At 41.7% G+C, this 26812-nt stretch overlaps 1 protein-coding gene across 1 annotated transcript in view; it reads right to left on the bottom strand.

The window, feature by feature from the left end:
- GPR149 (G protein-coupled receptor 149) overlaps window positions 1-26438 on the bottom strand; it is a 64505-nt gene extending 38067 nt beyond the window's left edge. Inside the window, exons 1-3 of the mRNA XM_006123484.5 lie at window positions 16442-26438; window positions 15195-15387; window positions 9767-10245 (exon numbers count right to left, since the gene is read on the bottom strand). Of these exons, the coding sequence (XP_006123546.3) occupies window positions 9767-10245; window positions 15195-15387; window positions 16442-17407 (1638 nt within the window). The 5' untranslated portion in view covers window positions 17408-26438. The remainder of the gene's footprint in view (window positions 1-9766; window positions 10246-15194; window positions 15388-16441) is intronic.
- Between the last annotated feature and the right edge of the window lie 374 nt (window positions 26439-26812).

Here is a 26812-nt window from a genome sequence, read left to right as displayed (position 1 = left end):
GTCCCTGGTCTCCCTCCCTGCCTCCCCCCCAGGTAGGGGACAGTGCTGGCACTTACCTGGTATGGCCTCCCCGGACGACCCTGACGACTCCGGTTCCCGGCCAGCTGGTGGTGGCCCCTCTGCTGTACCCGAGTCAGGGCCCTCAGCTTCCAGCTTGCTGCCCCCCGGGCTGGTGCGGACTGCCCCGCCCCCCAGGATTTGGTGAAGGGCAGGTGGCAGCCCCTGCTGCGGTGGTACCCCTGGTGGCCCTGGCATACACCTGCCTGAGCTCCTTAACTTCCAGGCACACCAGCTCCTGGGTGCGCCTGTCCCCCTTGCAGGCCATGGTGGCCGCTAAGCAACCACAGAAGGCGGCATTCCTCTGAATGGTGTGGAGATCATGGACATTGGGGGCCTCCCCCCACACCTCAATGAGATCCATGATCTCCACACCAGTCCAGGCGGGTGTGCGCCGTCTATGGCCCCTGGCTGGCCCCTGGGTGCTGGGGACTGGGTGAGGGACGGCTGGCTGCCACTGGCTGCCATTGGGCGGCCACTGGGTGAGGGGCTGCAGCTGCTGGCAGGCCTGGCTCTCTCACGTGCCCAGTGGCCAGACTCTACCTCTTTAAGGGCCCCAGGTCTGGGGGAGAGGAGAGGAGTTTTCCTCATTTGGCCCAGAGAGGCCACCAGGGGAAACTAGGAAAGGCTGGAGGCCCCCTATTTCGAATTAAGTGTCTACACAGCACTTAATTCGAATTAGCTATTTCAAATTTGGCGTTACTCCTTGTAGAATGAGGTTTACCAAGTTCGAAATAAGCCCTCCGCTATTTTGAATTTAATTCAAAATAGCGGTTTGCATGTGTAGACGCTATTTAAGTTAATTTGAAATAACGGTTGTTATTTTGAATTAACTTTGTAGTGTAGACATACCCTCAGACTTGCTTACTTCCACACAGCAAGTAGGGGCTCAAGCCAGCAATTTCACATGAAAACTAGGACTATTTGACTTCACTAAGGCTATTTGTGTCATAACTTCTGTTGGACCTCCAGGACCTGCTACCCTCAGGACATAACTGGTCCCAAACAAGGGAACTTGTTGGACCAGGGAAGGTCAATGCCTCTCTGCTGCTGACTCCCAGCTTCTGGTCTCCTGGTTGCATTTCTAGCTGCTGGGCTCTGCTTCCCCTCCCCCGCAGTCCCCTGTTCCCAGCTCCAGTCACTGGCCTTACTCTTATCTACAGGACACCACTTCTGGTCACTGGCTACCAACCATCCCTGGATGTGCTCTGCTCCTGGCCACTGGGCTTCAGTTCTGGCTGCTGGGCTCCTCTCCCAGCTGTCAGCCCAAGCCTTCCGACACTACTCCTGGCTGCCAAGCCCTGGCCCCAGCTGTAAGCCTCCAGCCCTGGCCACGCTCCATCTTCTGGCCCCCAGGTGCTGGACAATCCCAGCCAATGACCACTGGCATCTGGCCCTGGGGCTCTGCTCCCAGCTGCCAGTCTCTCTCTCTGGCTTGGCAACATCCCTGGTCCTGCTGGACTCGCTTACCCTATGAGTGCTCCAACATTGGAGCATCCACAGGATCCCCAAAGATGCCAGATAACAGATGTTGCTGGACTAGAGAGTCCTGTACTAGAGATGTTCAACCTGTACTTGTAACAAATATCATAGGGTAGGGCCTAAAGAGATAGTAGCCTGCACCTGCAGTAAAGAGAGTTGTTGAAGCTCAACCCATAGTTGTAGTGGCATAGAAAACATGCAAACAATCAAAGTATGCAGCAAACATAAGTGTGACAAGTAATAGGAGTTACAGCAATATTAAGCTGTTGCAATGGATTGGTAAAATGGACCCATCAAATTAATACCAGAGGTAATTTCACTGAAGAGAAAATGAGCTACAACAGAGAGGAGTTTGGTCTTACATGTGGACTAGTTTCTGACAAAAATACTATATATGAGACCCCAAACTGGTACAGCAGTGTGTGGGTCAACTCTCAAAGGTAGAGTGAAACAACTATCTGTGAAGGGATTTGAACACTCATCTCTATTCTACTCTATGTTAATTTTGATGGGAGCCCATATAAAATATACTGAAGTACATGATCAGCACGGAGTCCCAAACAAAAGAGGTTACAATAGAGTTTTGAACCTTTATTATAGGAAAACATTTTTTTTAAATGAAGGAGAAGGATATTCTGTAGATAAAGTCCCTAGTTTCTGGGAATGAAAACAGAACACTTTTACCCTGCTCCTTTGCAGTAACCATTTATTTCTGTGTTGTTAAAGAGCAGTTACGTAACAACTAGACCTGGCTCATAGCAACTAGTTGGGTGAAGAAGGAAGGTAGTAAATTAGTTAATGGCTTCCTTAAAAAGTAGACTAGGAAAAGGAGGTTAGCTGGGTGAGAGAAGTGCATTCTTGATTTCTATGCTGCATTAAAATAGTGCTTTTTAATGGCTCCTGAGAGTTGCCATTTAACAACGTGGACTTAAAGCTATTTTGTTCTAAGTAACATGAGCATGTGGCTGAGCATACACCCACTTTCCTCTCTTTCCTATGTAGCCTTTCTTTCATCTTTTATCCAGACCTTGAAACTAGCACTGCAGCATTGACCTGGCAGTAAGGAAAACAATGACAGAACTGACAGTATTCTTGTCTGATAATGGCACTTATGCTGGGAGCACATGCTCTAGATAAATGGTGAAAATATGTTGCCTTCCACTCTCAGACAAGAAGCAACATGGCAGACCATGCTCCGTGCTAACATGAAAGCATGTTGACTAGTTGCAGTGGACTTCCTGCACATAAGATAGCCAGTATAAAGCTAAACGTGTGTTGATCTATGCTGATCAAAGTGTACTGTACTTACATTTCCAGATTATTAAAACATTCTATATAATAAACAAACATAACATTTACATTAAATTATTGGTCCCCTTCGATACATTTTCTGGTTTTGTTCACTCTAATTTTAAATTTGCAACTTTCCTTCTATAAGAGGAAAATAAAGCCAACCAGATCTGTTGATTTTCTGTCAATACCTGATCTCCAGAATGCTCCAAAATCCCATTACGCAGACATCACTGATACCAACAGAGTCAGATTAACCATTCAACGAATAAGCTATATAGCCTTAGGTCCTCCTACTGTTTAGGCCCTACTGGGCAGACATGGGTCATACCTATGCCATGAGTGCAGGGAATCAGATTAGTGACCTCTTGAGGCCCCTTCCAGTCCTACAATTCTAAACTATGATTCTAATTGTGGAAGAGTTTAGTGACAGAATGACCTAATGTGATGAAATGTAGCCGTGTCAGTCTGGTGTAGCTGAAACAAAATACAGGACTATGTAGCACTTTAAAGACTAACAAGATGGTTTATTAGGTGATGAGCTTTCGTGGGCCAGACCCACTTCCTCAGATCAAATAGTGGAAGAAAATAGTCACAACCATATATACCAAAGGATACAATTAAAATAGTCCTGTATTTTGTTTCAGCTAATGTGATGAGTCACTGAAGATTTATTACACAGTCTGGGTATCATCCAGCTAATAATATTTAGGTTCAATGTGAAAATAGTAATTCATTGTGGTCAGCCAGTGCAACACTGGGAGTCAGTTTTTAGAGCAAGAAAACCTGAAATACAATGCTACCCAAAGTAATTTTCCCACTATTACTCTAGTACTTCAGTGGATATTGCACCTGAGTTGTTCTCTTTTACATAATGAAAGCTAGTTCAGTCAGAGTGAGATATGGTGGGGGAAACACCTGCCGCAAGGCTTGGCTTTGCACTATAGGACAGGAGGAGAGCTAAAGGTAGAAGCACAAGGTTGAAAGGTGAGCAGGATGGGGAATGTCACAATGTTTATCTTCACAGATGAACACTCCACTAAGTAGGAGGAAGGAGGCCTGAGAGAAGGAAAGCATAGCATCCATCATTCATGACTTTGCCACAGCTAAAGCTAGGGAAAAATTGTTTGAATGTAGTGAGAGCAAAATAATTGTTAATTTTATGATTAGATAGATAGAGATAGAGAAAGAGAGATGGCTTCATAATTTTTTGCAATATGTAATTCATACTTAGGCCCTTCCCTCCCATTAGCTTTAGGCCCTTCATCACCTTAATCTGGCCCTGATTACCAGGAACTAATTGGTACGACAAAGCTAGTCAGGAGATGCTCAGATAAGTTGTTTCCTTTCCCTTTGCCAAATAACATTTAGCAATTTTGAAAATTTTACAATGATTGGTTTTCAGAACCTTTGGAAAATGATACTTAAAAATAAAACATTTAAAACTAGGTAACCCCTACCCAAATGCTTATGGGTCTGGTCCATTGCTCCAGCTGGTATAACCCATAGACTATTGGATATTTAGTTTTTGGAAAGTTAGCCCAAAACTAGTTTTTGAGCTGAGTATCCCATGTCCTTTGCTATTTGGGAATTCAACACATACAAATATATGTTCATTTAGTTGGTTGCAACAATATTTAAGATTCACTTTTAACCACAAGTCCCTTGTACTAAGTTATTAAAATCCTTCTTTACAGATCTGAGAGCTGATCCCACCCAACTGAAATCAATGGAGTTATGTTCAGATTTACACTAGTTGATGACCTGGCACAATATTGTTTAGCACTTATACTGCACTTTTCTTTTTCAAAGACTTTGCAAACATTAATCAATCTACGGGTATGTCTACACTTGCAGCCTAATTCAAAATAGGGCTGCAAATGTAGGCATTCAGAATTGCAAATCCAGCCTGGGATTTAAAAATCTCGCGCTTGATTTGCATCTTCCCGGCCAGGCGCCATTTTTGAAATTGACAAGCCCAGAATAACTGCAAGTGTAGACATACCCTACATGATTAATAACATGATCATGTACAATTCTACCAAGTCTGCCCAAGATCCCAGCAGTTTGATTCTGCTTTTAATCCTTGTGAGAATCTCTGTGTCTTGCCCATCTCCCTAGCGGGGCAAATGTCAGCATTGTGGAGATCTGCAAGTTAGAGCTGAATGTCAGAAACAAAGAGATCCTGTAATTAGTATCTTGAACTTTAGACCTTAGAAGCACGATAGCCTAACAACCACATACTGTGGTATAATTTGGAAAATGACAGAAAAAGCACAAATTGGGATTCTGGGCAATGGCCAGTGGTAAATCTGTCCAAGAAGTGACAAACAGTCTTCAGGGCAAAGGAAGCCAGTCAGATACAGTCACTGCTAACTGCTTCACAAAGAAATGCTAGCTTTAGCTATAAAGAAGTCATCAGACGAGCAATTGGAAAGGACAGCCAAAAACACAGCAGAGGAGTTCTTGTTGAAAGAGTGACTGGAGGCTACCGTAAGGGCAGTCAGAGTTAGTGATAAACCTACCACACAATCTGACTGTCAGCTAGATTATCCAGGATGTGTGAGGGTAAAGCAAAGGCCAATACATTAAAACTGCTGAACTCTCATTTACTTTTTGCACAGAGCTGTTCATCACTGCAGGCTGTGAGTGATCAGACACTTGCATTTCAACAAAAGGGAGTGTAAACCCGACATATTCAAATGGTCCATTTTATTCAAACCAAGATTCCTGTTCTTATTCCATTTGTAGTTTGTACAAACAAGTCTGATGTTTACATTTGGATATAAAATGACCCTGATTTACCAAATTCTAATGTCTCTACTCCTCCTTCCCCCCGCCTCCACATCCTGTCACCACTGACAATGCCAAAATCCCCATTGACTTCAGTGGTACAGGATCAGATCTTGAGTTTTTAATTAACTTTAATCTGGGAGACTGCCATTGGCTTCTGTGAAATTTTATGAACAGGTAGGAGTCATCCAACTCCAAATGTGTTCCCCCATTAATATAACTTGAGCCCACTATGGCAGCTCTAGCAGGGTTTTTGGAGACTTCAGGATTCAAACAAACAATGACACATCCTCCCAGTTGTAGGTCTTATGCAAGGTTGTAATGAAAGCCTTTGATTCAGACCTTTAGGCCATGTCTTCACTCTGGGGAAGATCAACAGTAGCACGATTGATCTTCCAGAGTTCAGTTTAGTGGGTATAGTAAAGACCTGCTAAATCAAACTCGGAGAGTGACCTTGTTTGTGGCCAGTACTGCTGCTCCTACAAGGAATAAGGGAAGCCAACAGGAACATTTGTGCCCATTGGCCTCCTTCTGTGGAGATGCTGAGGAAACTCAAATCTAGATACGTTGACTCCAACTTTGTAATTAACTTAGCTGGAGTTGCATATCTTGATTCAACCTTTCCCTTGAGTGTAGACATGGTCTTAGATTAAAGGCCAGAAGGGACTATCATGATCATCTTGCACCTCACAAGCAGGGAACTTTACCCACATACTCTTGTAATATGCCCACAAGTTCTGGCTGAGTTAATGAAGTCCTCAAGTCTTGGTTTAAAAACTTCCATGCTATAGAGAATCCACCATTTCCTCTAGTTCAAGCCAGTAAGAGAGCTTGTGCTCCACACTGCAGAGGAAGGTGAAAACCTCCAGTGTCTCTGCCAAGCTAACTCGAGGGAGAATTTCTTCTTGATCCCAAATATGGTGCTCAGTTAGATCCTGCCCTTTGGAAAACTCAGATCATATCCCCCATTCTGCAGGGAATGGGACACAAATGGGAGCAGGAGTCCCAAACAGTTCAAGATCAGTGTCTCAACTACCATACTGTTGAGCACTGGCGCCTATAGGCAGTCTCATAGGAAAGGCATATTCTTCTTTGGGAGCTATGACCACACTCAAGACCTAATCCTGTCTTTTTTAAAGGCCTGCTTTCTTATTCAGTCCTAGCTGTCATCTCCTCCTTCCACATGTAGACAGTTTAGATATTCCCTCTGTGGTGTGGCAGGGACTTTTTTTCCTCTTCCCAGGAAGTTTATTAACCTTTCCCCCCACTTTATGGCAGTGGGATAATTAAATCCTATCACCTCCCATGGAAATGTGTTCCAGGAACTTCCACTAGTTCTTATCCCTGAGAAAGGCAACTGATTGTTATATTTGTGTGACCTCTGGAGGGCAATGGTCCTGTAATAATTCTCATAGCCCAGTAATGTCACCGATACTGTACAAAGCTTTTTAAATTTTAACCATCTATCTTCAGCATTCTAATCTTCCATTGTATGTATAATAGTTTGAGTGTTAATTTAAGGGGCGAGATTCTTGTTTTTCTTCAGTGTTACAATCCAGTAGAAAAGCCAGTAGGAGACTACCTTTATTAAATGGTGTTTTTCCTATGGCCAAGGAACTAATTATGCACTCCTTAGTGTCAAATGCAATCAGAATAAAGGTCAGAAATTTTGTTATTTACACAACCAAGGGATCTGATCTCTGAGGTTTCAATCAAATAAAATAACGGATCAAATTAATCAATCATTCAGTAATGAAGAAAGCTCTGTATTTTTTTTTTGCACTACCTTCCTTTACATATGCTCTTTCTTGACCATCTCATCTCTAGATCACATCCTCCAGAATCTAACCGAAGGAGCTAGGTGACATCTTAAAGAGAGTAGGCAAAACTGATATTTAAAAGGTATCTTGGGACCAATTTACAGTAATGATTATCAGCCAGAAAACAAGGTAGGCAATGATCCCCTCCAAGAAACTCTGGGGGCGGGGTCACTTGAAAATGGGTGCATAAAATATCATTGTTGGCATTATTTAGGGCAGGCCAAAATCACTGTGCAGATTACACTCTGAGCAAGAGAAGATGTATCTATAGGTAGATCATGGTGCTGTGCAACACCACCACATGCATTACGCTTTATGCCTCCTAAAATCTATCCAGGGATGTTTTCCACAGCTCAACATGTGAAGAGTCTCTGGACTGTATACTGGACAGTTGGGGGGAGACAGGATTGAGTCACAACAATTGCTCACTATTGTTTGCATTGTAGATACAGCTGTGAGTTGTAAGTAACCCAAGAATGTGTAGTGGCATCGGAAATGAAGTTCCCAGAGCAAAACGTCACCATGTTATAGAGTTCTGTATTCATTTTATGTAACAGTTTTTGGTGTTATCAGTATGGCAGAGAGTACACAAATGGGAGATGGGCATGTGGAAGAGGGAGCATGTAGGCCTCAGTTATGCAAATTGATCCATGTGGACAGATCCCAGCCACCATGCAGAAAGTAGAATGACTTCAGTGGGACTCTCTGCAGGCATGAGTCAGATCAGCTTGCAGGATCAGGACCAGTCCAGTTTTACATCCTATGCTCCTCTTACTCTACTCTCAGCCATAATTAACTGCATTAAAGTCAATGAAATTAAACCAATGTAAACTGAATGTGAGAGCAAAATCAGGCCCTATATCTATAGGGCAATAGGAGACCAGTTTACATTTTCATAAACAGATAATTAAACTAAAAATGACACATATAAAGAGTTTATCTTGAACCACAGTGCTCTAGATACTAACCAGTTCCTGATGACTGCTTGTTGTTGGTAACTGTCCAAATTATAAAGCACACAAAGAGATAATCCTACTAAGACTTGCAATCTTCCAGGTCAGAAAGAACAGTAATCTTAATACCCATATTGAAATCCACAACCAACTGCACTTCACTCAGTTGTATGAATAAATAAATGCCTGGCATGTTGCTCAAAGGATATATCATATTTCATTTGGGTTTTCTGATAAAATACACATCATGAGCTAGATTCCAATCTGACAGTCTGCTCTAAGTAAGAGCAACTAGTGTCAGAGTCAATTAGATCCTGCTGCTCTCTTGCTGCATAAGGGAAGTAATATGTGCCAGCCCCTTTCCCAGTACAACTTACATCCCTCTCTGTGCCAGCACAGCTGCCCTCTGGTGTGTTGAGGGAGGGGGATTCAAGGCTCCACCCACTCCCTGCCCACCAGAGTGGGAGGAGACTGATGGCAGCTGCTTTTCCTCTGTGCTTCTATTCTCAATATGGATAGCAAGGTCAGAAGAAGAAGTAGGCTCCTTATGTCCTTTACTCACCAGTGCAAGCATATAGCATGGGCCATAATTTTGCCTTATATGTTTAATGCAGCCATTCTTACACACAGAAGAGTCTCATAGGGAAAGCTACACATGCAAAAGCTTAAACCATTAAAAAAAGCTTCTGTATGTTGTTTAATTGTGAATTAAATGTATGAACACTTATTTTAGAGATTTGAAATATGTTTAGTTTTGCTTCCCTTTATAGAGAGTTAACACATCAGAGGTGAATCAGCTGAGATTTGAACTTGTGGGTCAGTTTTTAGAGGCCTTCACTGAACAGCTAAAATTAGGCACACCAATTTCTGCACAGACATTCTTCACTCCTGTATTTCTGTATATTCATATTTCATGCTTACACTTTTTTCCCATCCAAAATTTAGGCACAAAAAGATGTTGACACATTTAAAAACTGGTTTTGAAAAGGTGATCCTTTGTTTAATAGAAGTATTTGTCTCTGTGAAAGATTAAAATAATTTAAAACCTTTCACCCTGAACAGTTCATTATAGTGTATCACCTCAACACATGCTGTAATTTACATAAGGGAAATCCAGGATTACTGGTGTATATGGAACACGATTCTCAGAGAAAAGTTAGAAAATAGATGGGAGGTGAGAAGAAGCTGCCAAAATATGTCTTTAAAATGTTTAGAATTAGAACCCATTTCGTATTATTATTACAAATGATTGAGCTGAAGGGAATTTTTCAACAAAATTATAAATGTATTTTAAGCTTTTTAAACAAGACACTATTTTTAAAAACTCTTCAAAAGAAGAAAAATGTAATAAAGAATAAAACCGTACTTTACCTGACGAGGGGTCCTTTCAGATTTGCTCCTGCACCATTCCCAATCTGAGAGTTCCGGTTTGCGGCTCTCCTCATGAGACAGTCTTCTTTCCTGTGCTTCAAAAAATGTGGATTTGTCAAAGTTTCTGACCTCCTCTCTTTTAAAGGGCCCCATTTTGTCAGAAAGAAGATACTCCATGCTTTTGTCCTTGCCAAGTTCTTGTTCTGTCTCCATGCTTTTGCCCTTGTTGAAATCTTTAAACATGGAGCTATCCTCTATGGGTATGGTGCTGAACTCAATTTTGGCTGATTTAAGGATTTTGCTGCTATCTTTCTGAGATTCTTTTGTGTTGTCACAGTCATAGTTCATCAGGTTGTGATATGATATAGAGTTATCATCATCATCATCATCATGGAGGTGGTTTTGGTTTTCATGGGATATTTTGTAGATTCCATAACCTTGTTGAAATGACAGATTGAATTCAAACCCCCTCCTTTTTGCTAAACAGAAAGGGAAAAGCTTCTGTGATTAAAATATAAAAAATTTGCATACAAGAAGGACAAGTAGAAAATGTAAAATGCCTAATTTTGCCTGTAAATTTAAAACTAAAGTACAAGTTGGTTACTTTTAACAATAAAATTTTTGCTACCCATAATGTATGAATTATTATGGAAAATTAAACACTAACCCTAGCATTATATACTCAGGTAATTAGCTTATTCATTATAGGCACTTGGATAATTAGCTTATTCATTCCTTTGTCAAAGCATGGTAGAATTTCTATGTTCTGAAGGTGGCTGTGTCAGAAAATGGGAATAGTTTTGCCCATCATTTTGAAATAACAGAATTTACAAAGCCTTATCAAAGTCATACTAGAAGTAAATACCCATATTATGGCTCATTTTGCAATATATCTCAGTTTCAGCTAATGAAAAATTCTCCAAAATCAAAAAAGATAACATAGCATGCTTTCAGAAAAATATACTTTAAATAAAAGAAAAGTGGGATTGGAAAGGATCTCAATAGGTCATCGAGTCGAGTCCCCTGCACTGAGGTAGAGCTAAGCAATATCTAGACAATGCCTGAAGGTGTTTGTCAAACCTGTTCTTAAAAACCTGCAGTAATTCCACAACCTCCCTAAGTTCTTCTGAGAATCAATCAGAACTGTTCTTCAGTGCCAACAGGCAAATAAGAAAAATAGATTTTGACATTAGAAAACAATCATGTATGTGAATTAATTCTATAATCATCTTACCTTCATAAAGCGATATATATATATATATATATATATATATATATATATATATATATGTCTGTATATAGAATTACATGCTAATATCAGCACTCTGGCTATTTATTTTAGCTGATATAGTAGTTTAGGAAATAAGGTAAGAGTGCTGTACCTTCACATATCCTCCTAATTACTTCTCTCCTCTACCATAAATCCCCTCCATTTCTTCCCCCTGATGTTCCCCTTTTCATACTACTTGATACAGTAATTAAAGGTGTGTCTGTTATCAAATCATGAAAGCATCTTCCTATAAAATCTACATAAGAATATTTTAAGAAACAAAATACAGAGAACCATTTATAAAGAAGTACCTTAATCAGCCTATAGATTCTATTTTTAACAGACATTAACTGTGAAATCACAAACTCAATTACTCTGTTAAAAACCTTGAATAGCCTTTAGCATGAACACCCTAAAACAAAACATTTTCTATTTATTTAACTATATAATTGTTTCTTTATTATCATCATAAGCTAAGCTCTGTTGATATTATATTAGATTCAGAGCAAAGCTGTATCTAGAATGAATCTTTTCTTGGTGAATTGCACTCACTCTGCTTGTAAAAGGAGTTAAAAGTTGGTTTGGATTTGAAGGAAGCCTCCAAATCAGAAAGAATTTCAGCCAAAAAGTTCACTCAAAAGGTGCTTTTATGTAGATCATGGAACTTGTTCTCTTCTCATTTACTCTGATGAGAATCAGGAGTGAACCCGTCAATGGGTGTGTATAGGGAACAACAGTATAATTCTAAACAAATTGATGTCAATGAGTGTCTTTCTACTGACTTTAATTTTCTATGGATCAGGCCCTACATGTGCAAGTAGTTATCTCTGCTGAAGGGCTACTACAGAAAACTATTGTAATTATTGTATGTGAATGTAATTGCATCACTATGAATCCTAAATTAAAGATAATGGAAGTGACCATTTTTTCTATTAATGTTATTTTCCATGATAATACTGACAAAGACTTAAATTCCACTCCCTTCTTTGTGTTAGTTTCCCTTAATATAACACATTTAGTATAGATTTATAGAGATTTAACAGGTACAGATAAATTAATTTCTTTTAGCACATTTTTATTCCTTAATTTTCTATAATTATTATTTTTGCAAGATGTTTAATCAGTTTTAAGCTGTCCCATGAAATCAGGCACATATGCATATACACACATGTATGTGCATGATTATATCAAGTGTACTATAATCAGAGACCCTTGAGTGGATATTACTAGATATTTAAGCATCATTACATATTTTAATAACCAGCACTTCTCTTAGAAAAACAGTGGGAAATTATATTTTCATTTTAGCCTTATTAATTCAAAACTTCTTTCTACTATTCAGATAAGTGTGGGGGAAATCAAAGGGTGTGTCTAGACTACATGCCTCCTTCGACGGAGGCATGTAGATTAGCCAGATCGGAAGAGGGAAATGAAGCCGCGATTAAAATAATCGCGGCTTCATTTAAATTTAAATGGCTGCCCCGATCTGCCGATCAGCTGTTTGTCGGCAGATCGGGGGAGTCTGGACGCGATGCCCCGACAAAGAAGCCTTTCTTCATCGACACAGGTAAGCCTGGTTTCACGAGGCTTACCTGTGTCGATGAAGAAAGGCTTCTTTGTCGGGGCATCGCGTCCAGACTCCCCCGATCTGCCGACAAACAGCTGATCGGCAGATCGGGGCAGCCATTTAAATTTAAATGAAGCCGCGATTATTTTAATCGCGGCTTCATTTCCCTCTTCCGATCTGGCTAATCTACATGCCTCCGTCGAAGGAGGCATGTAGTCTAGACACACCCAAAGATACTACACAAGGAACTAAAAGCTACAAAATTACATATAAACATCAGGAAATTCTAATGGAAGGACTTTAGCCACAAACCTGAAGAGTGATTCCTAGTATTAAAAGAACTCAGAGATATATTCATAGACATATCAGCAGTTTCCCTATCTTGTACTTACATATTTGAAGACCACCACAAGAACAATGAAGTTTTATTAAAAATATCAATTTTCTCTCTTCATATTTAATTCTTTATAATTAGGGATCCTAGAAATCTGTTTGCCCCAGAATTTGCATTTTCACAAAGAATTTTTAGTTTTTACATTATGAGGGGAAAAAAAACCATGCTCAGCAGAACACTTTATTCAAGCCTCCATTATCCAGCTCTCAGTATTAATCAAATCAGGACTGACAACCCCAGGTGACTCTGGCTGATGGCCCCACGCAAGGTTGACAGCCTAAGGCTGATGTTCTTTGCTCATTCAGTGAATTTTCTGAATTATAGACTGATCTGCCCCTGGTCAGAGTGGATAAATGGAGTTCCATTGCATTTTATGGCTTGGGAAACTAAAGTTCAATGTTTCACCTTGATCATAAAAATCCTTACATTTCTGTGGTTATTCATCACAGAAAACTAGGATTCCTATTTATAAGATGATATTTATTTAAAAACTTTTAAGTGTGTTTACAGCTGTGATTCCATAACAGCTCTGAACCAATCACTAGGGTACAGGTATGTCATCATACACAGACTTTTGTTAATCAGAAGTTGATTTGAACTCATTTCTATACTGTGTTCTTATTTGTTAACATACTATAATCTTCAATACTTCAAGTTACCTTTGCACTAGCAACTGGTATAAGGGTCAGGAAATACAATTTTTTCTTTCAGTGGCTGTGGAGATATTGCAGTACATATTTTAAATATATGGGGTCAAACAATGAGATGTCTTGTCCCACTGCTTGAGGCATCAAATGGCCAACACAATTAGAGAAATCTGCCGATAGTGTATACATGTCCTACCATTTAATTACTGCAGACTGGAAGAGCCATGGAACACTATCTCTGCATAACTTCTGGGGCTCTGGACAGGGAGGGGAATATGATGGAGTATGTCTACAGACTAGGATTCCTATTCCGAACTACCTAGTTCAAGCCCCGTGTAGCCGCGCTGCACGGGGTTCGAACCAGCGGCGTTTTAAAAATGGCGGCTCCCCGCTTATGCAAATGAAGCCCGGGAAATTCAAATCCCGGGCTTCATTTGCAAGTGCGGTATGCCTACATTACCCCGCTAGTTCGAACTAGCAGGGTAGTGTAGACATACCCATGATGTAGACAGAGGGGGAGTGGGAATGTTCTCCGTACTTCTGCACTCTCATGCGTGCTCGCTGATGGAAGCTGCCTGCCAAGCACAGCTGCATCTTTAGTGGAGTAAGATATGTGAGCAGCAGAGATGGGAAGATGGACAGACTGGAAAGAAGGGACAGCCAAAGAAGGCTCATTGAGAGCAGTGCCAGAGCCTCTGTTGCATGTGGTAAATGCTGAGCTGGATCCTTTCAGTGAGCTCTCCATGGAGGCCCAGCAGGGTTAAACACTGGCAGGGGTGGGGGGAAGATCTGGAAGATTATTCTTGGGAATTGAAAACCTTCAATCTCACATGTGGAAAAAGGGAAGTGTCTGAAATATGTGAACAAACATGGGGGAAATGGGAGGTTTAACAAGCACCCTTAACTCCAAATGAAGCCAATGGGAGTTCAGGGCACTTGGCTCCCCATAGAATCACAGCCTTTGTTGTCCTGTCAACACCCACAGCCTCTCAGTGGCTGGTTGATGGATATGTGGGTAGTAGGACCTGAATGGCCTTTTCTCTCATTGACAAAATTCCTGTAATTCAGGGACATGAAGTCACTCAGAATTCAGATGTATTTTTGCCTTGCTTTAAAATATACTTAGCACAGTCAATGTACTTTATTAATGCATGCCATATTTTGGCAGGTGTATTTTTAGGGAGGGAATGTTGTCCAGAGACTAATGAAGGTGTCAGAGTTTGAACTCCTAGTTTCTTTTAAAAGGGTTGACAATGACTCACTGTGTGGCCTTGGGCAGTCAATTACTGTCTGTGTGCCTCAATTTCCCTGGCGGTAAACTGGACTAATAATGCTCTCTACCCATTTCACAGGGATGTTGCAAGGCTTTTTTAAATTAATGATTATGAAAATCTTTCAGATCCTCAGATGAAATGTGCTATGGGAGTGGAGTATTGTGACTGTTACAGACAACTATCTATGCAATCTACTATAAAATTTATTCTAACAGTCTGTTGCTATATGGAACATCACTTGAGACAATATCCCATCCTTCAACCTTCTGCACTTACTTTTCCTTTCTTCTGAAGAAATGGTATATGCATTTCTTCTGCAGTTAATGATACAACCACAAGGCAGGTGGATCCAGCGTTCTGATAAAACAAACACAGGGGTGACCGTGGTAGCTAGTAAAGTCAGCAGAAAACTGAAAGTCTCAAAGGAAAGGCTTTGAAAACCAACTATGTGCTGGACAGCCATCTGTATCTGAAAGGCAGAAATTAAATCACTTCAGTCACACACTGTATTTCCAGGAATAACAAAAACATCCCGTTGTTAATGTGACAGAAATAGAGGTCACAGATTTTCATTCATTTCCTGCTTAGCTTTGTGGCTTTGACAGATGCTAGAAGACAAATGTGCTCATACAGTCCCTCTCCCTGTCTGTTCCTGTATTTTTCAGAATACCTTATGCTGCAAAGGAAATGATAAATATTGATATATGAAATCTGCCAAAGAAGCAGCTCCGATTCCAAGCAATTCTTAGGGATGACTAAGCCAATCCGGTGAGGTGCTGAGTATGCTCCTCTCTCAAAGTCAATGGGGTTTGAGAGCACTCAGTACCAACCAAGATTGGGCTTCACACACATTATAAATTCTTATTCTTTATGGAAAGAAGCTGAGAGGCTGAGTCCAAACACATCCATAGGTCAAGGACGATACTGAACAATTCCCAACATGTCAATATGCCTAGCTCACTTGTTATCCTTTGTTATATTTATCCTTTCCATATATTGCAACAAAATGTAATAATGCTTCAATAATTACAAAGACATAAATATTCATCATCACATCTTAGACAAGCTTCAGTTTCTTATTCAGCAATGACTGGCAAAGGGCGTGACTCAGAACCATGAGGCTAGAGGGGAAAAAAACTGCCTTAGTAAACTCACAGATATCAGAGAATCAGCCTCATGCTTCCCAGATTGCTTGAAACACAAAACCTTGAACCTGATTTACTCATACCATTAGTCTAGCTCTACGCTGGGTTCATTGGAGTAACACTGATATAAAACTGGAATAACAATGATGAATCTGGCTTTTCATTTTTACAGTGCACTGATTTTGTATCAATCCTGATGAAAGCTAGATAAATACATACACACACAGAGCTCTGTTTGAAATGACTTCTATGGGTCTGGTTTACACTGTTCATAATTGCTGGATGACTAGCATGCATCTCTGTTTCAATTAATGCCACACAAACTCACTCTGTATGTAAATAAATCATTAAAAGATACAAAGAATTCTGACTTTTTACCATCATCGGAAGCCAGAGAATGACTTTTGTCAGTGCAAGAATCAGTGAGAATCGTTTCTGAGCAAACTCCACAGTGCAGCTCCTGCTCTGTGCACTGTTTGTGCAATGGGGGTCCAGCCCACAGCTCTCAGCTGGGCTTTGCCTGAATACTATCTCCGAGCTGGGACAGGCACTTCGGAAATGCTTCAGGGTTTTATCCACAGGGTCCTCGAGAGAAAGGGATGGGGTGGTGCTACAGACTGGGGGCGTCCCAGGGGTGAAATAGCCTCGGGTGATTTCCTGGTAATCGACATAAAGATGCTGTTGCTCATCTGAGCACAGCAGCTGGTAAGTCAAAGGGACAGAAAGCACGGTGAGAAGGCAGAAGCACAGTGAGTAGACAATGAATAAAAACAGGACATAGGAACTGGTCCAGTCAGTGAGGCAACCCCAGGAGGTGGGGACATAGGTGCCCCAACCACAGAGAGGCAAAATGCACACCAGCAAGCTGACAATCCAGATCGTGAGAATGGCCCATATCATGCTCACTGGCCGCTTGGAGATCCACTGAGTCCACATCACAGTTTTATTGATCGCGTAGAAGTTGTAAGAAACTATAAGAGTACCTTTCAGATTGCTAGAAATGCCCTGAAATAGATAAAGCAGGGCTGATGTGGTGCATAGAGGCTGGGGGAGCGTCTCATTTGACCACTGCATGAACATAAAGATAGTCACTGGCACTACACTTATCAAATCATCCACAGACAAAGAAGTCACAATCATTGAAAGTGTGGTTTTGTTTTGAATTTTCAGTAAGGAAACCAGTGAATAAATGCTGCCCAGCAGAGTAATGAGTATAATTATAAACGTCAAGCAAAAAAGAAAGATATTCAAAGTTCTTTGTCCTTTGGGTATATCCATAATGCCATGATTTTCAGTAGAGAGACTGGTCCCATTCAGGGGGAAAAGACTAGGTGTTACTGACATGGTTGTTAGGGATTTTATTTTGCCTTCTCACCGGCTCTGCAAGTTTTCATCAGATGAATCATAACCGCTCCACATAGCAAGTTTCCTCTTTGTTGTCCTTTTTGACACTTGATCGGGATACATTCAGCTGTGTGTCTCCTCTACCTCCAGGATAATTCATATGCACAAAGCAGGCTCCATCAAGGGAAACATTAACACAAGTACCAAAGAGCAGACGATGATGACAAAAAAGCAATTCCTCCTTAAAACACTTTGGAGTTTGAGCTGGTTCTTTATAATCCTTCCCAGTGCAAGAGGATGATTAAGTTAATAAAATATCGCTATTGACAGATAGCAGACAATATGCTTTACTCGAGAGTTCAGTTGAAATGAAGGCAGGTATACTCAAGACCTACTGGTTCAGGAAGAAACATAGTAAAGAATGAGAAGCTCTTGGATTCAGCCTTCACTGTACAGAGCTGCAGGAGGGAGGAGTCAGATCCAAGCAGGATAGCAGAATGGGGGGAAATTAGTATCTTTCCAGGCAGAGCTGCCTCTTCGCTAGATGAGAAACAGAAAACAGAATCCTTTCTAAGCCCCACCTCCAATGCTGACACTAAAATCCAATGCAAATACTCAGACCTGATGTCAGCCATAAATGTCATCCCTGAAAGCCCAGGGCTGTTCCACAGCTGTGCATCACAAGCTGGAGAGCTGCTTTTATTCTTACTATATTTTCAACATTGTGAGCATGGAAAAGAGAAAAGCTGCAAAAACCTTTTATAAAGGTTGAAATGGAAATGTGAGTCCTCTTTTCCTTTTTTTATTCTCACTCCAGCTGTATATATGTATGTGTAACTATACACACACACACACACACACACACACTCACACTCTGACAACACTAACAAAAGGTTGTTACAGACATATAGCAATCAGCAGCACAAACTGGCAAGTTGCGCGTTAGCTTTGTTATGGATCAACATCAGTTTGGGGAGGGGGTCCATTAACTTTTAGTCCATAGAAAAAGATTCAGATCCAAAGAGCATCCAGTACTGAATGAACACTGTCTTTTGACTATATGCAGGCAAGTCAGCACATTGTGTACCTTTTGATAGGTATTTTACATTTAGTAACTATAAGATGCTGATCACACTGATAAATTGACGGTTTTGGCAAGAGGCTGGCATTATGCTGGCAGGCAGGTAGAAAGCAACTTTTTTTGCAGAATTCTGCCTCTCCGCTCTTACCAGCAACCGTGCTGCTATTTAAGTGCTGGCTTTGGGTGTATCCATAGCACGGCAGAAAGTCTTTGCTTAATCCTATGATTGTTTAAGGCTGCTATAGATTAGCACTAAAATGTGACTGAACCACCCCACGGTCATTTCACTTGTGATTTATGCCAGTGAGGGCTTGATCTTGGCCTCTCTTCCTCAGGCTTTGTATTGCTCCAGCAGTGCAAAACAAATGAAAAGATGGATTACTTGGCCATTTGATGAACTGCTCGTGGTAGGAGGGCAGGGCCAGAAGGAAGGAGTATTGCTGCTGTCCAGTGAGCTGATACTGAACAACCCCTTGAGGATTATAACAACATAGAACAAACTTGAGGTTGCTCTAAAGCCTTATCTGCACTAGTAGTGTAACATTGGTTATGTGGGCTATCCACCGCAGTGAAGAGCAGAACACTACACTGCTAAAAATATGTCAGGCACATTTGGGGCATGTAGCGCTTTCTCCATCTATACTGCTTTTAATACCCATGCCAGGAGGTGAATGCAGAGAATATACTTGTTATACCACCATAAGGAGTGTAGACATATTCTAAGTTGCTCCTTCGATCTGAGCTGGAACCCCGAGGTTCAGAAAGCTGCAAAAAGTGGCTAATAAACACCACAGTCCACACCCCCAAGCTGTCAGCTCAACTCTAGATGTGCTCCTATACACCTTGCCTTTCTCATAGTAGAGGATTGCAACTTTTCTGACCTACCTGGTCAGAACAATGGCCCTCACCCCCTGTGCTGCCCCCTAATGGCCGTTGGGAGGTATAACATGTCTTCCCTCCCTCTTTTGCCCTTAGTGACGGTTGGTTATAGAGGATAGGTGCCCCTGTTTTCTGCCCTGAGTTGTGCCTCTTAGCCTTTCGATCTGCCTTTCCTGCCTTTTGACCCTCTTCTCCCTTTCCTCCTTCTCTCCCTGTTGTCCTCGTGCCCGTTGTACTTGGACTGCTTTCGTTCCCCTTCTCTCCCCCCCATTGTGGGTTACCTCCCGCTTCCTCAGTCTACCTGTAGTGTTGTTTTGTGGTATAGAAGTATCTACGCTCTGTGCTGGCTATTAACTGGGGTGGCCACTTTTTGCTCTTCTTCCCTCACCCCCACCATTTCACTCTCCATCTGCCTACTGCATGTTAGGTAATCTAGCCTTCTCTTGTTTACTCTCGGCCTCCTCTCCTGTGCTTCAAAAGTTACGTGTGTCTTCCCCCCCCCTTCCTTTCTATGCCTCCTCTGTTGTGTTCTTCCTCTCTCTCTTTCTCTGCTCTCCTTTGTCCCCGTTGTGCAATACGGCCGCTCTTTCCTAGCTCCACTGTTAGTCGACTGTTGCGGCTGGGCTGCTCCAATGTACATCTATGGCTCCTTTCCTTAAAAGTTGATTTACAAATGACAATGCTTCTATCTGGAATCTACTTTAAGCCAACCACAGTTCCCTAAATCTTGAGATTAACAGGCCAACCCTGTTTGTGATTACTGTCAGGAGACAGGAAAGAGGCATCACAGTATGTGCTGTCATTTTTATTTCAGCTGACCTACTCTCAATGTACTTCATTCTTTTTTAACCTACACAGAGGGTAGATAGGTCAATTTACTTATCAATTCTGTGCTACGGCATTCTCTTCTCTGACAAAGTCTTTGCATAGACCATGAATTTCTATCCTTGAAAGAGACTACAGCTGGATTTTCTGTAGGAAGCCTCTCAATACTAAAAGTGGAAATTGTAATAGGATTCATTGTCAGTATTTCCAGGACATTAAGACGGTTGCACACACAGTTGATAATTAAAAAAAACCCACAAAACAAAACAAACAAAATGTGTTAAAACACAGCAGTTACAATGCAGCCTAATTAGAAATGTATTTTCCTTTAAAATGATGAAGGTGACACAGGTACTAGACTCTGTGGCTATGCCTACACTACAAGGTTTTTGCGCAAAAATGACCTTTTTTGCATAAAAACCGTCAGTGTCCACACCTAAAGTGCATTTTTGTGCAAAAGCCAACCAACCAACCAACCAAAGAAAACATACAAACAAACAAACAAAACCAGTACATCGAAAGGACAGAGGACTTTTGCCAGCAGAGTTATTCCTCTTTCGACAAAGAATAACTCCTTTTCACGCTACAGCTCTTGCACAAAAAGGCAGGTGTGGATGTTCCGCAGGGGTTTCTTGCACAAAAAAAGCCTATTCAAAAAAGCACAGCTACTCTGATGGCCATTCTATTAATGTCAATCCGAGCTTTCTTGAGCAGGAGCGTCCATGCTGTGTGGACGCTCTCTTGTGCAAAAGCACATCACTTTTGCAATGTGCTTTTTAGGTGTGGACGTGCTTTTGCACAAGAAGATTTTGTGGAAGATCTCTTCTGCAAAAAGCTTCTTGTGCAAAAACCCTACAGTGTAAGCAAAGCCTGTGCGTGTGTGTTTGTGTCTACATGTACTTTACTAAAAATACAGGGACTTCTGAAAATGGAGATCTTCTGCTTTAATATAGGCTCTTGAGACATTACACTGACAATTAAATACAACATTCTGTATGACACTGTACATAACCAGTTTTTCAGCATTCCCAATAGTGGGCACATATTAACCTTCAAGTAAGAAAGAGAACAAATTGACAATGACTGTAGCTGTTAAGCTCACTTGCTGTCTTTGGTTTAATGATATAGCAGGCCCGTATGCAGGTGGGGTGTAAAGGATGCAAAAGCACCACCCCGTAGTCCCCTAAGTAAACATGCTCCAGCCAGCCAGGGGAAGGCAGGAGTGGCACACTGCCCATGCCTCCCTCCTGCATATTCTGGCTGGCCAGGGTAAGGCTGGGGCTGATTTCCCTGCTTACTTGGGGGACTATGGAGGCTGCATTTCATGCCCTTGCAGTCCACATTTATAAAAAAAAACACACCCCACATAGAAATTCCTGCATATGGGCCTGTATATGACTTCTGATCTCCAGTCTGGGATTCCTCCTTTATGGTGTGGTCCCTCTCTCAGTCACTGCGACCTCTTTAAAATTACAGGCAACTGCACTGAGATTCAGTCTGGGTTACCCCATGGCAACTCTAGATTCTCCCTGCAGGGCAGGGCTGCTAGTTTTTACCCCTAACATCACTCACTACTGAGTGGAGATATGTGTGTACATGGAGGAAAGCTTGCCCTCAATGAAGCTTCTACATCAGCTTCAAAACAATTACTGAGCATGGTTAACAACTTCCAGCACTCCCTTAAAATGCTGCAATAGCAACTATTTCTATGCAGCCATTCAAGGGTCTTTACTGCCATATTGTCTGAGAGCACGTAGAAACAATATCTGTAATTAAAACAGCCAGGGTTTTTGGCTGATCACAATAAAATAATAAGAAATAGGAGCTATGCTTTCATTCTCTGCACATGCCCCTGCTGGCTGGGCAAATTTCATCTGCACTGTTCTTCTTTTCACATTTCTGCTAAGAGACCTCCATGTTCTTAAGAAGCCTTCTTGATGGAACTTCCCTTTTTCTCTTGGAAAATTGTTCTTTGCTACTTCTTGCATCATGCTCCCACGATGTCCATTTACAGTAGATTTGAAGGCTTTTCCAGGGGATTGCTCAGCTATCAATGTCAATTTCACCTACCAAACAATGTATTATGTGTATTTCTTTGCTGAAAGCAAAGTCACATGGTTTTGTTTGTTCATATAGGGCCTTCACACTCTCTCCAGATATTGGACCCTATGGTAAATGCACTCCTATTTATGAATTATATTCCTGTTTGGAATGAAATGCTCATCACACATTTTAGAACCAAGTGAAGGTATTTTTTAATCCTCTTCCTCAGCAGAGGCAAACAATGTATAAGTAAATTCAGCCTCACTCACCTCACTCAATAAATTAAAAGATCTGATATGCACCTTGCCACACTTATTTCAGCTTTATTGCAATTTGAAATACAGTGAACCACTTCCTCCAGTCAGGATCATTCCATGGCTTTCTGAAACAGAACAGCATTTTCTTTTCCACTTATTTATGCTAATTCAACATGAGTCTGACACCCTGCAAAAGAACAATGGTAAAGACTCTCAGAAAGAGTCATGTTTTTTGCTAACACTGAAGAAGGAGCTTTGGAATCCATCTGAGGACAAGCTCTGAATTGGAGACACCCAAAAGAAAAAGCTGGACTGACAGTCACACTATGGCTATGTCTAGACTGCAAGCCTCTTTCGAAAGAGGCTCTTTCGAAAGATACTTTCGAAAGAGCCGCTTTCGAAAGAGAGCATCTAGACTGCACGCGGAATTTCGAAAAAGCAAGCCGCTTTTTCGAAAGAAAGCACCCAGTGAGTCTGGATGCTCTCTTTCTAAAAAGCCTGTTTGCTTTCAAGAACGCCTTCTTTCGAAAGAGCACTTTCGAAAGAAGGCGTTCTTCCTCGTGGAATTAGGTTTACCACCGTCGAAAGAAAAGCCGCATTCTTTCGATTTAATTTCAAAAGAACGCGGCTGCAGTCTAGACGCAGGTGAAATTTTTTCGAAAAAAGGCTACTTTTTTCGAAAAAACCCCTGAGTCTGGACACAGCCTATGTGTTGGAACCATCAGTCCTCACTCACCTCTGAAGGGACTGCTAACATTCTGTGACATAGTATGGCATAGAGAAACCCTAGATGAAGGTCTCCATGGGCTGCAAAAATCTACTAGCAAGAAGGTGGCAAATTCACCTGCTACTAAGCTATCATTTAGTGTGTTGTGGATTCAGACTGAGCTGAAACAGCAATGCTGTTTCTGTAGGTTTCTTAAGACATTTACTGTTTATTTAATTGAATTTATTTAATTTACGGCCTGCATTACTTAACCTCCCTAATTGCAAGTTCTTTATCCCTTTCCTTATAAATGTGCCACATTGTGAGATATTACTTGGTAGTTTATAAATTCCAATTTGCCTTATTAAGATTACTTATGTTGCAGCTGCCCTGTAGTTTGGGGAGATGTCGACTCTTGAAAGAAGCACTAGATGCTGGTTTAGAATGAACAGAGATCATTTGCATCAAGGCCACAGCTTTACACCCTGCAGCATAGTGACTGAGGTGTGAGGGTAGGTAACTCTGCTTTCCAGCAATGGATGCTCACGATTGTAATAAAATCAGTGCTGCAACAGGAATCAAGTCCTCTATGCTCATTGGTAACAGATACTGCAGGATTGTGCAGACCTATAAAGTATCAGATATGTGCAGAATCCATGACTAGACAATGCAGAATACCAGCAGGCTAATTTACAATTGTTTTCTCATGTTTGCTGAACCACTGAATTATACAAATATAAAGATGGAAAGAATAGCACAGATAACATAGCATGCATCTGTCTTTCAATGCTCTTAGCCTTATTGTGATTAATCCAGTTATAACAATCACAATAACTCATATTTATACATATAAACACATACCTGGAATATAAAAGCATTACATCTTCACTCAGAATATGAGCGATAATGCCTAATGTAGCACATACAAGACTCCCAAGGTTACGGAGGCTGTGGTCTCTGCATTATTTATACACACCCTTTTTTAATAGTGTAAACTGTTGGCTTTAACAGACAGTCTCAGAGAGGCAATATATTACACATGGAAATCTCATCCATGGCCTGATTTCAAACAAAACTGCAGAACAATGCCTCTCTTTAAAGGGTCAGCAGCACTTAACACGCCATAGGATTTCTACTGGCCACAGAGCATTTCAAGAACATGTGTAGAGAAAATCAAATGTTCATCAATCATTCATCTATAAAACACAGTCAACAAATAAGTTATTAAAATGCATGAGTTTTTAGGGAGGGACGCACATCTTATTTTCAGTCATTACTGTGGGTCTTGTCACTGACTTACCATTCTGTTTCTCGTTGTCTCTCAAGACTCCTGGGGTTATTATGCTATGAAAAGTGAATGCATTTCATTTTAGGAGGTGATCTATGGATACAGCTGCATGTTATGTATAAACATCATGGCAATCTAGTTTGCACATTAATAGGAGGTAGAGCAGGGGTCCTCAAATGTCACTGCACCTTGACCCACTTCTGCCAACAAAAATTACTACACAATCCCAGGAGGGTGGAGCAAAGCCTGAGTCCACCCAAGCACTGCTGCCCTATGTGTGGGGGGGGGAGAGGAGGGAGGGACAAGCCAAACCCTTACACCCACCATGCTGGGGAAGGTAAGAGAAAAGGCACAGCCCATGGGCTCTGTCCCAAATGGGGAGCCTATAACCTAAGCCACATCACCGAACTGAAGCCCTTAGACTTTGGCCCCAGGCAATAGGGCTTCTACTTCAGTTTGGGCTTTAGCAAGTCTAAGCCAGCCCTGGTGATCCCATTCAAACAGGATTGTGACCCACTTTGGGGTTCTGGCCCACAGTTTGAGAACTGCTCATATAGACAAATTCTTAGCTGTAGGCTTAATAGGTTTAAAAAGTGTACGTATTTAAGCTTTCTTTAAAAATGTCTGTCATAATAAGTGATTATTCTTGGTCTGCTGAGTACAGGCATCCTTATAGAATATATAAAATGTTTAGAAGCTGCAGCTTCCGTTAAATCCAATAACTTGCCCCTGAAGATTTAAATCAAGGGCGACTTCTAATACAAAGGTGGCTTTTATTCAATTTAATTATTTTCCCTCTGTGGTTTGCATAGTATTGTTGCATAAGAAAGAGGTGACTGTTAGAAAAAGCGTGGCTACTGAACAAAAGAAATGACAGCAATATAACTCAGGAGTAACTTTATTTAAGTTAAATAATTGCTCTTAATTCAGCAACCCTTTATTCACATTGGATTAGACTGCAGGATCTTTAATTTACATTGAATAGTATATAACGTCACATATGGGCCTATTGAAACCAATAGGAGTAAAGTTCTACTCATTGGAATAGAAATGTCATAATTTCACCCATGGATAGATACTTCTATTTGCAACTGACTTGAGCTCTGAGCCAGGTCCATAATGCCACAAATAGGGCGGGTTTGACAAATAGTCCACCAGTGTGTTGTGATGGTGAATACAGTTGTGAGGTGAATTTTCTTTTCTGGGCACCTGCACAAGTCAGAAAATGAGAATGCCAATAAAGTAAGTGCCAGCAGTTTTTTAGCTTGACGTCAGACAAGATGGCTGTGAGGTAGGTATGATTCAATTTAGGCTATGTAAGCGTAGAGATCAATAGTGTTGCTGCTTAGGAAACATCAGCAGTAGCAGGATAAACAGAAGGGATGACAGCAAGAAGAAGCAGCGATGTGGGTGATTCTGGGGTCAGTCATTGGGAAAGGGAAGGAATAGGGAGGAGAGGAACTTGACTCTGGGTGGATGGTAGGGAGAAAGTCCTTTGGGTTTAGGGAAGCATGTCCTCCAAGAAGTGACACTAAGGCACAATAAGTGAGCAGAGTCGGTGGTTCAGCGTGGGAGATTAGCCTGAATTCTAGCCAATAGAGAAGCACAGAAGATTCTAGAAGGTGGAATGGTTGAGTAGTCGGGGCAGTACTGTTGGGAAGCTCACAACACCACTTCCGCTGAGCACCTACTAGCTCAGGGTATATCTACACTACAAAGTTAATTCGAACTAACAGACGTTAGTTCGAATTAACTTTGATAGGCGCTACACAAGCAAACCACTAGTTCGAACTTAATTCGAACTAGTGGAGCACTTAATTCAAATTAGATAAACCTCATTCCACGAGGACTAACGCCTAGATCGAATTAACTAGTTCGAATTAAGGGCTGTGTAGCCACTTAATTCGAACTAGTGGGAGGCTAGCCCTTCCCAGATTGCCCTGGTGGCCACTCTGGGCACCACCAGGGAAACTCTTCTGCCCCCCTCCCGGCCCCGGAGCCCTTAAAGGGGCATGGGCTGGCTACTGTGCCCGTGCCAGGTGCAAGCCTGCCAGCACCCAGCCAGCAGACCCTGCACCTGGCACGGCACGAGCCAGCCACCCGCTGCCACCCAGCCCTCCGCCTCTTCCTGGAACCAGGCTGGCGGCTCCCGGGAGCCTGCCTAGGTCCGCAAGAGGCGGGCATCCGCCTGGTCTAGTGCAAACATCGTGGACCTCATCCACGACCTCCACACTAGGCACAGGAAAGTGGCTGTCTAGGGCAGGATAGCTGCCAGCCTGGCCACCCAGGAGCAGGTTTACATGAAAATCAAGGTGGGACCCCCGAC

This window comes from Pelodiscus sinensis, chromosome 10 (genome assembly GCF_052426305.1).
Source record: "Pelodiscus sinensis isolate ZL-2025 chromosome 10, ASM5242630v1, whole genome shotgun sequence".
NCBI lineage: Eukaryota > Metazoa > Chordata > Testudines > Trionychidae > Pelodiscus > Pelodiscus sinensis.
This window is presented reverse-complemented; position numbering and strand designations above follow the sequence as displayed.